This window comes from Loxodonta africana, chromosome 3 (genome assembly GCF_030014295.1).
Source record: "Loxodonta africana isolate mLoxAfr1 chromosome 3, mLoxAfr1.hap2, whole genome shotgun sequence".
NCBI classification, from domain to species: Eukaryota; Metazoa; Chordata; class Mammalia; order Proboscidea; family Elephantidae; genus Loxodonta; species Loxodonta africana.
In genome coordinates this window covers 177,969,181-177,983,321 of record NC_087344.1, presented here as the reverse complement: position 1 = coordinate 177,983,321, position 14,141 = coordinate 177,969,181, and the positions used below count along the sequence as shown (strand labels likewise).

General features: G+C 40.7%; 1 protein-coding gene across 3 annotated transcripts in view; it reads left to right on the top strand.

The window, feature by feature from the left end:
- Positions 1 to 14,141, top strand: part of CDC14A (cell division cycle 14A) — a 189,180-nt gene that overhangs the window by 157,004 nt on the left and 18,035 nt on the right. For all 3 annotated transcript variants that reach the window (XM_064282489.1, XM_064282490.1, XM_064282488.1), the window contains 3 exons: positions 8,386 to 8,501; positions 11,124 to 11,171; positions 13,910 to 14,032. In XM_064282489.1, the coding sequence (XP_064138559.1) occupies positions 8,386 to 8,501; positions 11,124 to 11,171; positions 13,910 to 14,032 (287 nt within the window). The remainder of the gene's footprint in view (positions 1 to 8,385; positions 8,502 to 11,123; positions 11,172 to 13,909; positions 14,033 to 14,141) is intronic.

Sequence of the window (14,141 nt, the reverse complement as noted above, 5' to 3'; positions counted from 1 at the left end):
ACCTGTTAGCTCTGACAAAGGCTTTGAATAAACACTGTGGCCCAGGCTTAGCCCATCAGGAATCCAAAATGGAAGAAACGTGGAGTAGCTTTCTTAGGTGAGTGGTTAGGATCCCAAACAAGTTTCCTTGGCAAGAGAGATAACCAGAGTGCCTGAAGAGTTTTCTTCTAAAGAGAAACCCATTGCCACTGAGTCGATCCTGACTCATTGCAACTCTATGTGACAGAGTAGAACTGCTCCATAAGGTTCCCAAGGCTGTAAATCTTTACAGGAACAGGTTGCCACATCTTTCTCCCACTTAGCAGCTGGTGGGTTTGAACCACTGGCCTTTTGTTTAGCAAATGCTTAACCACTGCTCCACCAAGGCTCCTCTCTGAAAACAAAGGAACCAGTTTTTAAGTCCTGCGGTATGTTCTCTAGGATAGCCACTGGTGAAGTGGCTAAGTTTCCTTGTTTGAGTCATCTGTTCAGATGAAATGTAAACCTTAGCCAAGGTCATGTTGATGTTCAGAGCCTTGGTTGACTTTTTCTTGTCTCTGTGTTGCAGTCTGACCTATTAAAAGCAAACCAAAAGGATGTAAACTAACATTTCAGTGTGATAGTATAGTTAAGCAAGAGCATTTTTTTTTTTTTTTTCTTGCTCTGGTCAGCATTTTCTTCCAAGTTGAGTTCAAATAAGTAGGACTTTGAATTATGACTTCTGAAAAGACAAACATGACATTTATCTCTCTATCTGAGAAACATATTTAGCTTGCAGGAACATAATGCTCTCTGTATGGTAATCTGTATTAAATTAACATCTGGTAGTTAAAACATTTCATTCTTGTGGTTTTTTTAGACCCAATTTATTGAATTTAAAAATAATTAACATTTATCAGTGGAAGGGTGAGGAATGCACTATGATTGAATTAATGTAAGTCACTTTTAAATATGAGCATATATTCAGATGTGGACAGTGTCTCTTCTCTTCTATTCCCCACACCCTGTAAAATAATTGTTTTAGCTCTAGCCATTCAGAAGTGCTATCATTTCCGAAATGAGAGGGCAGAAAGGATAGAACCCAGAAATGTCGGAGAATGGTGGTATGATTAATATTTTATGCAAAGGCATGTATTTGGCTTTTGGACCATTTTATTGCTGAGTGATGTTTTGTGCAAGTAACTCTTCCAAGCCCTTTCTGGCCACACTTACCTGGTACCAGCTCTGGAACATTCCAAGAACATGGGAGGTTACTTCACTTAGAAGTGAACTTAATAAAGTTAAGTGATTTCTTTATTCTTATGAATTGCAAGTAGGAAAATAAGTTGAAATTGCTGCTTTTTTTTTTTTTTCATACTCACGATTATGGAGTTTATTAGGGAAGTAAGAGTTACAATTCAGGCTCAGGAACACTCAGGATCCAGTTCTTCCTTGAGGATGGCCTCTTTCCAACTGTGCTCACAGGCACGTCTCTCCCTGGCCCTAGGCCTCTTCTGAAAGGTGCTCAGGTTTCTCACTCCATGGGCGGGTAAGCCCACCATGCAGTCTCCCGCTGCCGGGTCTGTGCTGCCGGGTCTCTTCTGCCGCTGCATCTCACTGTCTTCAGTGTTACAGCTTGAACTCTCTTTCTCTATGTCTGTCTCTCTCTGTCTTGGTCTCCTGCTTCCAGGAGCCTCTTTGCTGCTGAAATTTTAATGCGTTTCTTTTTATACCAATGTTGGAGGTAGGAGGCCACGAAAATTCTGGATTTAATTTAGTTTGTACATAAAGACAGTGCAAAGAAGTGATATTTCTCAAAGGGCTACATTAATTTTTTTTGTCTGTTTAAATAAAGTCAAATTGAAAGCAATTCAGTCTGACGTGACTTAATCAGATTGAAATACTGAATTATCTGTTTTGGTTTTTAGGCTTACAGAAATTTGTCTTTGAATGGTTATTACGAAACTCTGTTGTTACCTGACTTGGAGAAATCCAATATATGGTTCATCAGTGCTCAGGAGTGTGCAAAAGGAAAATAACCAAAAGCATAAATGGCCAGAATGGTGCAGGCCATAGTGGGATGGACATGGCTGTGGCACTAATGAGTTTACTTGGCCACTTACACTGCTGAGAGATCTTTAAGAAATAGAGGCTTTACCTTTACTGAGCTGGTGTTCAGTGCAGGGCTAGGCACTGTGAAGTATACAGGACCCATCCTGCGGGTCTGGGTTAGGCTGCCCACTCTCTGCTCCTGTTGTGCCCTGTACTTTTCCTCCAAGGATCTTTATCTCTCCTTCGCCACTAGTTGATAACCTCCATAAAGACAGGGGTCTACAACTGCCTCTCCTGTGACTCTCTTCCAAGCCTGCAAAAAACCAAACCAAACCCACTGCCGTCGAGTCGATTCTGACTCATAGCAATCCTGTAGGACAGAGTAGAACTGCCCCATAGAGTTTCCAAAGAGCGCCTGGTGGATTCAAACTGTGAACGATTTGGTTAGCAGCTGTAGCACCTAACCACTACACCACCAGGTTTTCCCCCAAGCCCACAGAGCCCTAATAAATTTTGTCTGAATGAAGAAGGCTTACAGTTTTATACAAAACAAAACATGAAATAGTTAATAATCCAAGCTATACAAAGGCCACCTAGGGACCTATACAAGGGTAGCATATGCTCAGATTAAAAAATAATTCTATTGATAAGTGCTCATTTTGAAATTTAGGAGCCCAAGGGTCCATTTGGATTGGGGTTATACATAAAGGCATTAAGAAGATGGGATTTAAAGCACCTTACTTATGGTGCAGATATTTAAGGAGTTAAATGAGAAGCTTAAGGTGCAATGGCAGTGACCTAAATAGCACCCAGTATGTGCTGTGCACTGTTCTAAGCACTTTACATGGATTAATCCTTTTAATCCTTACAGTGGCATATGAAATGGATACTATCACCATGCCCATTTTACAGATGGCAAAACTGAGGGAGAGAAAGTTAAGCCACCTGCTCAAAGTCACCAGAAAGTAAGTGGTGGAGCTGGCATTTGATCACAGGGACTCTTGCTCCAGAGTCTGTGCAGTCTGCCACCCCACTGAGGCCTCCCATCTGTTCCCTGCTGCCTTTCTGAGGTCTTCATTTGACTTGAGTACATCATGTACAGTCATTTTGAGCATAACCTTACCCAGCCCACCCTAATAAATTTCTCCCAGAATTACAACTGTGTTTTTTTCTCTTCTTACTCTGGGCCAATAGACCAATATTAGCACCCCAATCAGTAGATATTCTTGACTTAGAGATATTAATTAGATACAGGTGCTGCTAATGTTCAGCTGAGTTCACATAAATTGACAGTCAAGAATGTAGTGCTTTAATTACATCGTTGAAATATTGTGATTTATAAGATCCTTTGCTTTGAACGTCAAGTACTCACGGGCAGGGTGCATCTTAGAAAAATCTTTGAAGTATAAATTAATCTCTAAGGCCCTACTTTGAAGCACCATTCTTTTCCTATTTACTAACGGAGACATTTGAGTTTTAATCTGAACACTGCTGAGATACAATGGGGAGAGTCTGTTAAACACGGGAGTGACAGTACACAGATTCATGGTTTGGAGACATCACTCAGGCTGTGGTGTGGAAGATGTGCTGAGGAGGTGTGGAGCTGGGGTGCAAGGCCAGGGAGCTGGTGATGGAGTCCAGGGGATGAAGGCCTGAACCAAGGCAGAGGCAGTAAGGAAGGAGAGAAGACAGATTTGAGAGGCTCTGAAATCTAGACTTTCTATTGATTTGAAGCAGCTTATTATGAAAATGGAAACCCTGGTGGTATAGTGGTTAAGTGCTATGACTCCTAACCAAAAGGTTGGCGGTTCGAATCCACCAGGTGCTCCTTGGAAACTCTATGGGGCAGTTCTACTCTGTCCTATAGGGTCGCTATGAGTCAGAATTGACTCGACGGCAACAGGGTATTATGACCATGGCATATTTGCCTTTCCCCAACTTTTATATCTCATAGGTTCAACATCTGAGGGCTGAAAAGACATTTAGATATGCCCTAAGTATCACCTTCCCTAGCCAGATCATTTAAATTGGCTAAAATTCCATTTTCAGCCTCATCTTCCAACCCTTTGACTTCTAGTTTTACTTGTTTCTATTTCAGTCTCTCCTTTGATAACATCTTTTTATTATAGCTTTGCCATGTTTATTCTCTAATGTGCTATATTTTATCTAATAGATCTTTTCTTAATGGCACACCCCACAGCCATTTCAGTAGCTTACACTGCCACCATTTTATCGATGTGTTGGTCAGTAATTACTTTATCCAACTGAATTATATGGACACAATTTAATTTATTTTGGTTTTCATCTTGTCTGTATATAGAGAACAACTGATAGAATGAAGTGAATCTTCATACTTTACCCTATTATTTATTGTTTAACTAGGACATCATCTGTAGGCAAAAATGTTTCTTTGAAAACAACATTATTTTAGTTTCCTGTTTTCTCTGCCTTTATGTAGGGGAGGCTGGTATCCCAATGAAAGACATTAATACTCAGACCCTCTTAAGTCAGCAGGGAGTCTGAGAGCAGACCCCTTCTTTGGGGAGCAAAAATATTAGGGTCTTCCCTGGAGTATGTTTCCTTACCTTTGTTCCCTGGTAGTCATGTGGCTTTGTTTCTTTCCAGCAGATTCCAGGGATTCTGTTTCTCCTTGACTAGCTCAGAGCAAGAGAGGGTCTGTACTGGGCCTCTGTGGTGGAGAGGCGGTAGGGAGGCCCAGGATTAAGTTCTCCATATTTGTCGTTTGCGAACGTGTTCGTCAGTCATCATGAGGAATGAATTTGGAATAAAGAATGAGACCTAACAGCACCTGATTATACAAGCCTTTAAACTGACCCGGATCCATCAATTCATGGGATTGATAACACCCCATGATATATGTGAACTGCGTTCTCTAATATCTGGCTCACCCCCTTCTTGCCTGCCCACCACAGGCTCTTTGTTGTTGTTGTGTGCTCTGGAGTTGATTCTGACCTGATGATGGGTTTCAACTGCTGCCAACCTTTCTCAATTAGCAGTGAATGTTTAACCATTGTGCCACCAGGGCCCGTTCCCAGGTTCTTAAACCCCAAACCAAACCCATTGCCGTCAAGTTGATTTTGACTCATAGCGACCCTATAGGACAGAGTAGAACTGCCCCATAGAGATTCCAAGGAGTGCCTGGTGGATTCAAACTGCCAACTTTGATTAAGAGCTGTAGGTCTTAACCACTAAGTCACCTGGGTTTCCCACAGGCTCTTAGGACCTGATGTATGTTATGTTGAGGTTGTTAGGTGCTGTCGAGTTAATTTTTGATGAATAGCAACCCAGTGTGACAGAGTAGAGCTGCTCCATAGCATTTTCTAGGCTGTAATCATTACGGGAGCAGAGCCCTAAGTCTTTCTCCCAAGAAGCCACAGGGTGTGTTTAAAGGTATGTGTTATAACCCACCCATTGCCACTGAGTCGATTCTCAGTGACCCAGTAAGTGGGTCAGAGTAGAACAGCCCCATAGGGTTTCCAAGGCTATAATCTTTATGAAAGCAGACTATCACATCTCTCTCCCAAAGGCAGCTGGTGAGTTCGAACAGCCAACCTATATCTTTAGAAAAGGCATTGTCTCCCTCTTCAGAAGCTGAGATCTGGGACTTTATATGTAATGTTTTTCTTTGAGAGAGTAAAGATGCTTAAGTAAAAATTGTTAAATTTGGTTAGGCACATGGGTGTTTGCTACAGTTTTTTTTTTGAGCGCATGTTTGAAATGCATCATAATGAAAAAAAAAAAAGATTTCACCTCTAAGTTTCTCAGTGTAGCAAGGGACAGATACATGTATAAGTAAATATGATGGAAAATAATACTTTTTTTCATTTGACTCTATATCTTCTTAAAAATTTATTTTCATTTGTCTTAATGTAATGCATGACCACAGCTTAAAAAAATCAGGAAGTGTTGAATTCTTATAATAAAAAATATCAGCCCCTCGTCCCACTCTTCTCTATTCCCAGAGCACTCCTTTTACGCTTGACTGTAGGTTGAATTTAGAATTCTAGCTTGAGGATCAGTTTTCCTCAGAATTTTAAAGGCTTTTCAGAACACAAAGATTCTCTTCATTGAAAGGACAGACAAGCTTCCCTGGCTTTCAAGTACCCACAAAGGCACTCAGGTGAAAATGAAAAAAAAAAAAAGAAACTGCCCTGATTGGAGTGAGAATCCTGTCAGGTCCTTCAAGAAGCTCTCTTTGTCTATTGCTTGTGGGTTTGTATACTTCCTTGCCCCCCAACCCATCCTACCTGTGTATTCTGGAGACGCTGGCTGTGTGCTGATTCTTCCATCAATCACATACAGGCAACTCAGCTTGTTGGGTGCTTACTGGAGTTAGGTGAAGTGAAGCTCACCTTCTCAGGTATACCATCCCCCTTGCAAACCTAGGCCTTCCTGAATTCTATTCTTAGACTTCCTTGGGTGGTAATGAGCTTCTTACTCTGGGATCGTGCAGACAGAAATGAATGATATAATCAATTTCCAGAGACTTTCCAGAGGGTTGGCTCATGGCCCTAAGAGAACCCTTTGGCTTTGTCATGATCCTGTGACCGTTGACCCTTTCAGAGATCTTGGCCTGCGTCACTCAGACTCATTCTTTAAGGGAGTGCCTCATCTAGGAAGCTTTCAACCTCATTTCTTCTCCTTTCCTCCTAGCTGGAAAGTATGTGCTTCTGAAATATTTATGCCTCTCTCACCTCAAACTCTGTACTACCACGTTATTTTAGAAGTGTCTATTGAAAAAAAAAAATTTTTTTTAATTGAAATGTTAGGAAACCCTGGTGGCGTAGTGGTTAAGTGCTACAGCTGCTGACCAAAGGGTCAGCAGTTCGAATCCACCAGGCGCTCCTTGGAAACTCTGTGGGGCAGTTCTACTCTGTCCTGTAGGATGGCTATGAGTCAGAATCAACTCGACAGCACTGGGTTTGGTTTGGTGGTATTGAAATGTCTACCATCCCTACTGAAGAGAGGGATTATGTTTTATTCGTCTTTGTCTGTCCTGTCCTTAGGGTAGTTCTGGCACAATATAGCTATTCATTGAAATGAATAAATGAGATAATGAGTAAATAAGAGAGACTGTGTGATTGCATGTTGATTGACTATATTGGGACATTCACTCTGCTGTGTGTGTGTGTGTGTGTGTTTTTTTTTTTTTTAACTCAGATCAGTAACAGTGAGGTAGCCTTTTTACCCACAACATGCCCACCGTGCCTGTGGAATCCAGCCTAGTTCATATGAAGAGAAGAAATGCCTTGACCCAGGAATGGTTATCAGAAATGACTAGAATGTGATCAGAGGAAGTACACTTAGTATATTCTTCATCAAATAAAAGGTCTACCTTTAAAAAGAGGCATAGGCTATTATGGCTGAAAGGGATTTTACTAAATCCAAGCCCTTCGATTTTTTAAATGAGGAAACAGACAAAATACAGCCTTTACTGGTGCTATTGCTAGTGCTATGGCACAGGTTTTAGAAAGAGTGTTGCATCTGGGGACGAGAAATATGATTTTAAAATGATGGCTCTGCCATTGAGCATTTAGGGAGTTTGGGCAACATCCTTAACTTCCATGCGCACCTCCCTTTTTTCCTCAATAGATTAAGGAGAATAATGGCCTCCCCACAGGGTCGTTGTAGGGATTAAATGTGAATGGCATGCAAAAAGACCTAGCATGGCACTCAGTTTTTCTTTTTAAGCTCTAAGACTTATTTTACTAGGAAACACACTTTCCAAATTTGTGAGCATAGTCCTTTAACTCCTTCTGGAAGGGTCTTGGCTGCTTCACTAGAGTTAAATGATGTTAATGAGTTACCACGTACCAGTACCAGTTGCCCTCTAGTAGATTCTGGGTCATAGCGACCCCATGTGTGTCAGAGTAGAACTCTGCACCAGAGGATTTTCAATGGCTGATTTTTTTTGGAATTAGATTGCCAGGCCTTTCTTCTGAGGTGCCTCTGGGTAGACTCAAACCTCCAACCTTTTGGTTAGCAGCTGGACGCATTAACTGTTTGCACCACTCAGGGACTCCAGATATCCTAAATTATTTTATCATGCATTTTTGTCAGGTAATTTGCAGTGATAGATTGTGGTAGTATCTGGAAACATATCCATTTATGGTATCCATTGAGCCAGCCTGTGTCTAGGCAATAACCCAAAGAGCGGTTGTGGATTGTGTCTGTATGAGAGTCTCTTTGGTTTTGAATTTGGCCAATATATTTGGCAAATAGTTGAGTGTTCTTTAGTGCACTTGTGGGCAATGCTGAATTCATAATGCATTTAAACAACTTAAAATAATCTGTATAAAGCAAAATTATTTGAATGACCTTTCTCTGGAGCATGCATTTTTTTTTTTTTTCCAGAATAATCTAGAAGAGGATGAAGATGTGGAAATGAAGAATGGCATAACCCAGGGAGACAAACTACGTGCCTTAAAAAGTCAGAGACAGCCACGCTCCTCACCGTCCTGTGCATTTAGGTAGATTCATTTTAAACTTAAATTTATACTGTGTTTTCCTTTGTAGATAAAACATTTTGATGCTTTTTTAATTTTTTTGAATATCATTCTACTTCTTGATTTTTGGTTTTTTAATGTTTCCCTGTTTTGCATTGTTTATGTATTATTTATTTTGTCATTGTGGGGAGTAGCTGAGTTTTAGATGTTTATTGAAAGCAAATGCGTCTCAGTCTCTGGAATTTCACTTTAAGCTGCTAAGTGTAGTTAGCTTTTCTCTGGGAACTCCATTCCAAATTCCATGTGGAATTTCACCTTTCTCCTCCTGTCAGTGGGTTTCCTACATTGTGATAAATCCTGACAGGTGTGCTGAGGCTTTTGTATCGAAACTAGAGGGTGCAGAAAGGCATTGTATGTTAAGATAGGGTATCTCCTAACTAATTCCTTAGCCTTACTTTCTATTTTTGAGAAATGAACAAAGGATTCTTAGCTGTGCCTGTAAAGTTAAAAACCGTCTTTAGTTTGAAGTCTGAAATCACTCATCAGAATCAGTTGATGGGACTTGACTCTGAACCCCACATATAAGACACACGGAGAGTTCAGATTGGGTAAGGAAAGGTTTCAGGATCAGTGTAGGTGCAAAAGTCTATAAATATCATCAAGATTCTTTATTGTCACTTACGGGGTGCAACAGCTCAGTCCAAAAATGAATATAATGGGAGACCACTTTTCTTTGAATTTTTAGTGAGACTTGTATACCAGGAAGACTGCTTTGCCAGTATAAACATTAGACAGAATCATAGGGAGTTTGATTATCATGGTTTCATCTGGAAGGATTATAACACTTTACATCAGATTGGGTGTGGTCTCTTACCTACGCTTTCAGTGCTGGTTTGCTGATCTGCGAAATAAAGGTAGATACAGCTCAAAGTTGAGGTAATCATTTTCTACAGTAAGATGAGAAAGTGGGATAGGAAGCCTGGTACTTAGTAATAACCACCAACTCCCACTAGAAAGTTGAGAAGAAGAAACATTTACTGAGTACTTGTCATGGGTCAGGAGCCATGGAGGCACTTAGTTTGGATATAAGGATTAGCTGAGTTAACACAAAAGGTATGTATGCATCATTTTCCACGTGTAGTTTGGCTGCAGAGGTGAAATCATTCCCTGATGGAATGGAGCTAGAAATGGAGCCAAGATTCAAACCCAGTTCCATTTACTCCATGCTCAATGGAAGGTTCTTCAGGATCAGTGAACATTGTTAATCTTTTTTTTTTTTTTTTTTTTACCATTTCTTTTCCTTGAAATGCTAAGAAATGGCTTTATATTGATTAAAATTAATTAGAGACAGATTTATATTTGATTATTAAGAAATCCTAAGCAGGAGGAAAGGATAAGTTACAGGAGAATATAACTTGGCAAATAAATAGGCTAAAGCAGTGAGAGAAACTCTGCTACATACATTTTAGAAGACTTGTCCCAATATGGTTTTTCTATTTCCTTCATTTACTTTTAGTCTCAGAAATTGTCTCATTTTTTGGAATTTAGTTTTCTTAACAGCATCATCAAGGTTTTTTTGCCCAGAATGAATGTAATACCACTTTCTGATTAAAAAATATTGTTGCTGTTGTTGTTAGGTGCCATCGAGTTGGTTCTGACTCCTAGTGACCCTGTGTACAACAGAGTGAAACGCTGCCTGGTCCTACGCCAGCCTCACAATCGTTGCTGTGTTTGAGCCCATTGTTGCAAGCATTCTATCAGTCCTAGTCGAGGATCTTCCTCTTTTTTGCTGACACTCTACCAAGCATGATTTCCTTCTCCAGGGACTGGTCTCTCCTGATAACATACCAAAGTATGTGAGACCAATTCTCGCCATCCTCACTTCCAAGGAACACTCTGGCTGGATTTCTTCCAAGACAGATTAAACATACAGTAAAGTGTTCAGATCTTAAGTACACAGCTTGATTGCTTTTTATATGTGTACACCCATCTAACTACCACACAGACAAGCTACAGAATATCCCAAGCTTCTCAGAAGGCTTCCTGGTGCCCCCTCCCAGTTAATATCCTCCAAAAATAACCACTATTCTTTTATCACTGCAGATTAATTGTCTGTCCTTGTTGTTGTTGTTAGTTGCCATCGAATCAGTTGACTCATAGCGGCCCTATGTATAACAGAACAAAAAAAAAAGTCCATGGTATGTATATTCAGTATTCTTCACCAAGGCCATAATTCAAAGCCGTCAATTCTTCGGTTTTCCTTATTCACTGTCCAGCTTTCACATGCGTATGAGGTGATTGAAAGTACCATGGGTTGGATCAGGCGCACCTCAGTTCTTCGCTTTTTAACACTTGAAAGAGGTCTTTTCAGCAGATTTGCCCAATGCAATAAGTTGTTTGATTTCTTGACTGCTGCTTCCATGGGTATTGATTAAAAAATAAGATGTTTTGAATAAAATTCAAGGTGAAATAAAATGAGTCTTGAGTAAAATAAATATCCTCCTGGTTCTACAATTAATCTTTTAAAGGGGGTGAATATGTATATACCCCTTTGTAAGGTTTCTTCTTTTTACCAATCTAATATTATGGTCTTTGTTTAAGGGTATGAACCTGGTGATAATGTGAGCTTTGTTTTTGATTTCTTAGGTTGGATGATATAAAAGGACAGCCAAGATCAGCATCACAGCCTTTCAGGTACTATTAACAAGGTTGAATTTCTGTAGTTCATAAGTAAAGGCTACGTTTTAGATAAAGTTTATAGCCCTTAAACTGATGAAAACAAACTAATGCCACTTTTCACTTTTTAAATTTCTTCTTCCCCATTCCAGATGGTTACAATGTGCTTTACTTTTAATGCTCACCATGACCAGGAGCTTATATTTTCCTGAAGTCCCCAGGGGGCTGTGTGGTTGTGGTAGCCATATCAACATCTCTGTACTCCCAGCACATTTTGGGACCTCTAGTAAACCACAGTGGTTAAGAGCTGTGGCTGCTAACCAAAGGTCAGCAATTCGAATCCACCAGCTGCTCCTTGGAAACCCTTTGGGGCGTTCTACTGTGCCTTATAGGGCCACTATGAGTCAGAATCAACTCAATGGCAATGGATTTTTTTGGTTTGCTACATTCTTCTGTTTAATGATAGATTTTTCCTTGAATTTTCTTCATTTTTGTTAGCTGTATTTTCCCCTATTTTTGTATGTGTTTGTTCCTCGTCTTTGTTTTCATCCTCTTCTCTGAATCTCCATTCGAAGACAAAATAACAGCATTTTTCTATGGAAAATTGTCTCTTGAACACTCCTGGAGTGGTGCCAGGATCCAATATAGGGCTTGGCAAGAGCAGTAGAAACATTCAATCAAAACTGTTGATGAAGTAGGAGAAGGAAGCTGACTCATTCTTCACCTTGGGTTCTTGTTCACTAGGTTTCGGGTTGTTTAGGTGGGGCAGTTCTGAGAGGGCCCAGGCTTCCCTGGTAGCGAGAGCTGCTTTTTTGTACAAGTTTTCTATTCTTGATTTAGAGGCAGACCATGTGCCTGAGCTGTTGTTTGGATGGAGGATGGCAAAGTAAGCATCTATAAGTGAATGTAGCAGAGGAGTAAAGCAGGGTCCGAGTACATTAAATGATTTGTCTAGGATAAGATACATTTGGCGTTAAAACCATGACTGGGCCCTGGCTTCTAGATTTGAGTCAATTTTTCCTCTTTATCCATTTAGCAAGCATTTATAGGACACCTACTCTGAGCTCAGCACTACACTGTTGTTGTTGTTAGGTGTCATTGAGTGGGTTCTGAATCATAGTGACTTTGTGTACAATAGCACTGTGCTAACCACTGGGAACTGAAATGAGAGATGGTGCTTTGCTCTCAAGGAGTTTATATCAAGTGAGTGTAAAAGACAAATATCTATAATATTTTTTAGTTATCTTGTAGTTGATTGCTGAGTGTTTAAGACACTGTACTAGTATTATCTTAGTGTGACATTTCAGTCAGTGAAATATGGTATAAAAGCTATGACTTACTATGAGAATGTATGATGGAACGGGGCACTTAACGTGCCTGGGAATTTAATGAAGCCTTGCTGTATGAGTGGACAGTTAAAGCTAAGTAATAGGAATGAGTCAGATGGAGTCAGAAGATAAGAGTGGAAGGAGGTAGGGAGATGAGAAGAAGCCCTGGCAGGAAAAGAGCACATGCAAACTAGACAAAGATATGAATATAGCTCATTCAGGAAACTCGGGGAGTTGTGTAACTGGAGTGGAGATAGCCATGGGAAAGTGTGGGTAGACGAGTTGGCTCAGAGAGGCAGGGGCAAGACTTTGAAGGCTTTTATAGGCCAAGCCAAGAAGTTTGCACCGTGCAATAAGTCCCTGGTTATGAACTGTACTTGCTCTTTAATGTTATGTAAATTTGCCCTCACTTTGAAATGATTGAACCAACCCCTACTGACAAAAAATTCTTCATCATGATCACCTTCACCTGCTGCTTGTGCAACTTTTAAACCTTCCAGCCTTTTCTGGCACTAAAACCAAACCAAACCAAACCCAGTGCCGTCGAGTCGATTCCGACTCCTAGCGGCCCTATAGGACAGAGTAGAACTGCCCGATAGAGTTTCCAAGGAGCGCCTGGCAGATTCGAACTGCTGACCCTTTGGTTAGCTGCTGTAGCACTTAACCACTACGCCACCAGGGTTTCCCTTCTGGCAATAAAGTAAGGCTAAATAAGAACCTTATGCACCCGTTTCAAGCTTATCTACAAATTCGATTTAAAAACACAGTTAGGAACTGATCTTGTTCATAATCCGGGGATTGCCTGTATAGATAGCAAGGAAAGATGAAATGGCTTAAACAGCGAAGTGTCATGATCAGATTTATATTTTAGATTTTGCTGGAGCCAATTAGAATTTGAGTTGTTAAGGAAGAAGGTGAATAGTAGTTACTAGTAGCCGGGGATAAGAAATAACAATGGCTTTACCTAGGGCAGCTACAGGGTCGAAAGGAGAGCGTAGATAAGAAATGTATGGGAGTGAAATCCAAGTCCTTGCCAAGGAATGAATGACAGCGGTAAAGGAAGCAACCAGGGATGATGGAGCTGTGGTTAAGAGCAGGACTTGAAATCCTGGATTCGAATCCCAGTCCTGCAGCTGTGGTGAGTGACTTTGGAGTGATTTTCATTTCCTCACTTACGCAATGGGGACAACAATCCTAGCTACCTCCTGAGGTGGTTGTCAGGATTAACTAAGTTAACATCTGTAAGGTTCTTACAACAGCGCCAGGCAGGGTTTGTGCTATGTGTCAGCCACTGCTGCTGTCACCATTATTAAGACCTGTCATGGTATCTTTCATATTTATTAGTTACCTTGCTAGAGTTGATTACTGAATGTTTAAGAGAATTAGTATTATCTCAATATGACATTTTGCCCTTTTTTCTCTGCAAAGATTGAGTTCTTCCTCACAAGGATCTGCGTCTTCTTTGAAAACCTCAAAAGGAGTTTTGTCCCCTTCAGTGACGGCCAAGAGGATAAACAGAGGTCCTTTGTCCTCAGGAGTGGGCGTAAGAAGGTAATTTGCTTCTCCCTTCCTCCTTCCTGGCAGGAGGTGAAGGAAGTCTGCAACAGGCAATGAGTGTGGCCATGGTGGTGTCAGAGGAGGGGACCAGGGAAAAGGGAAG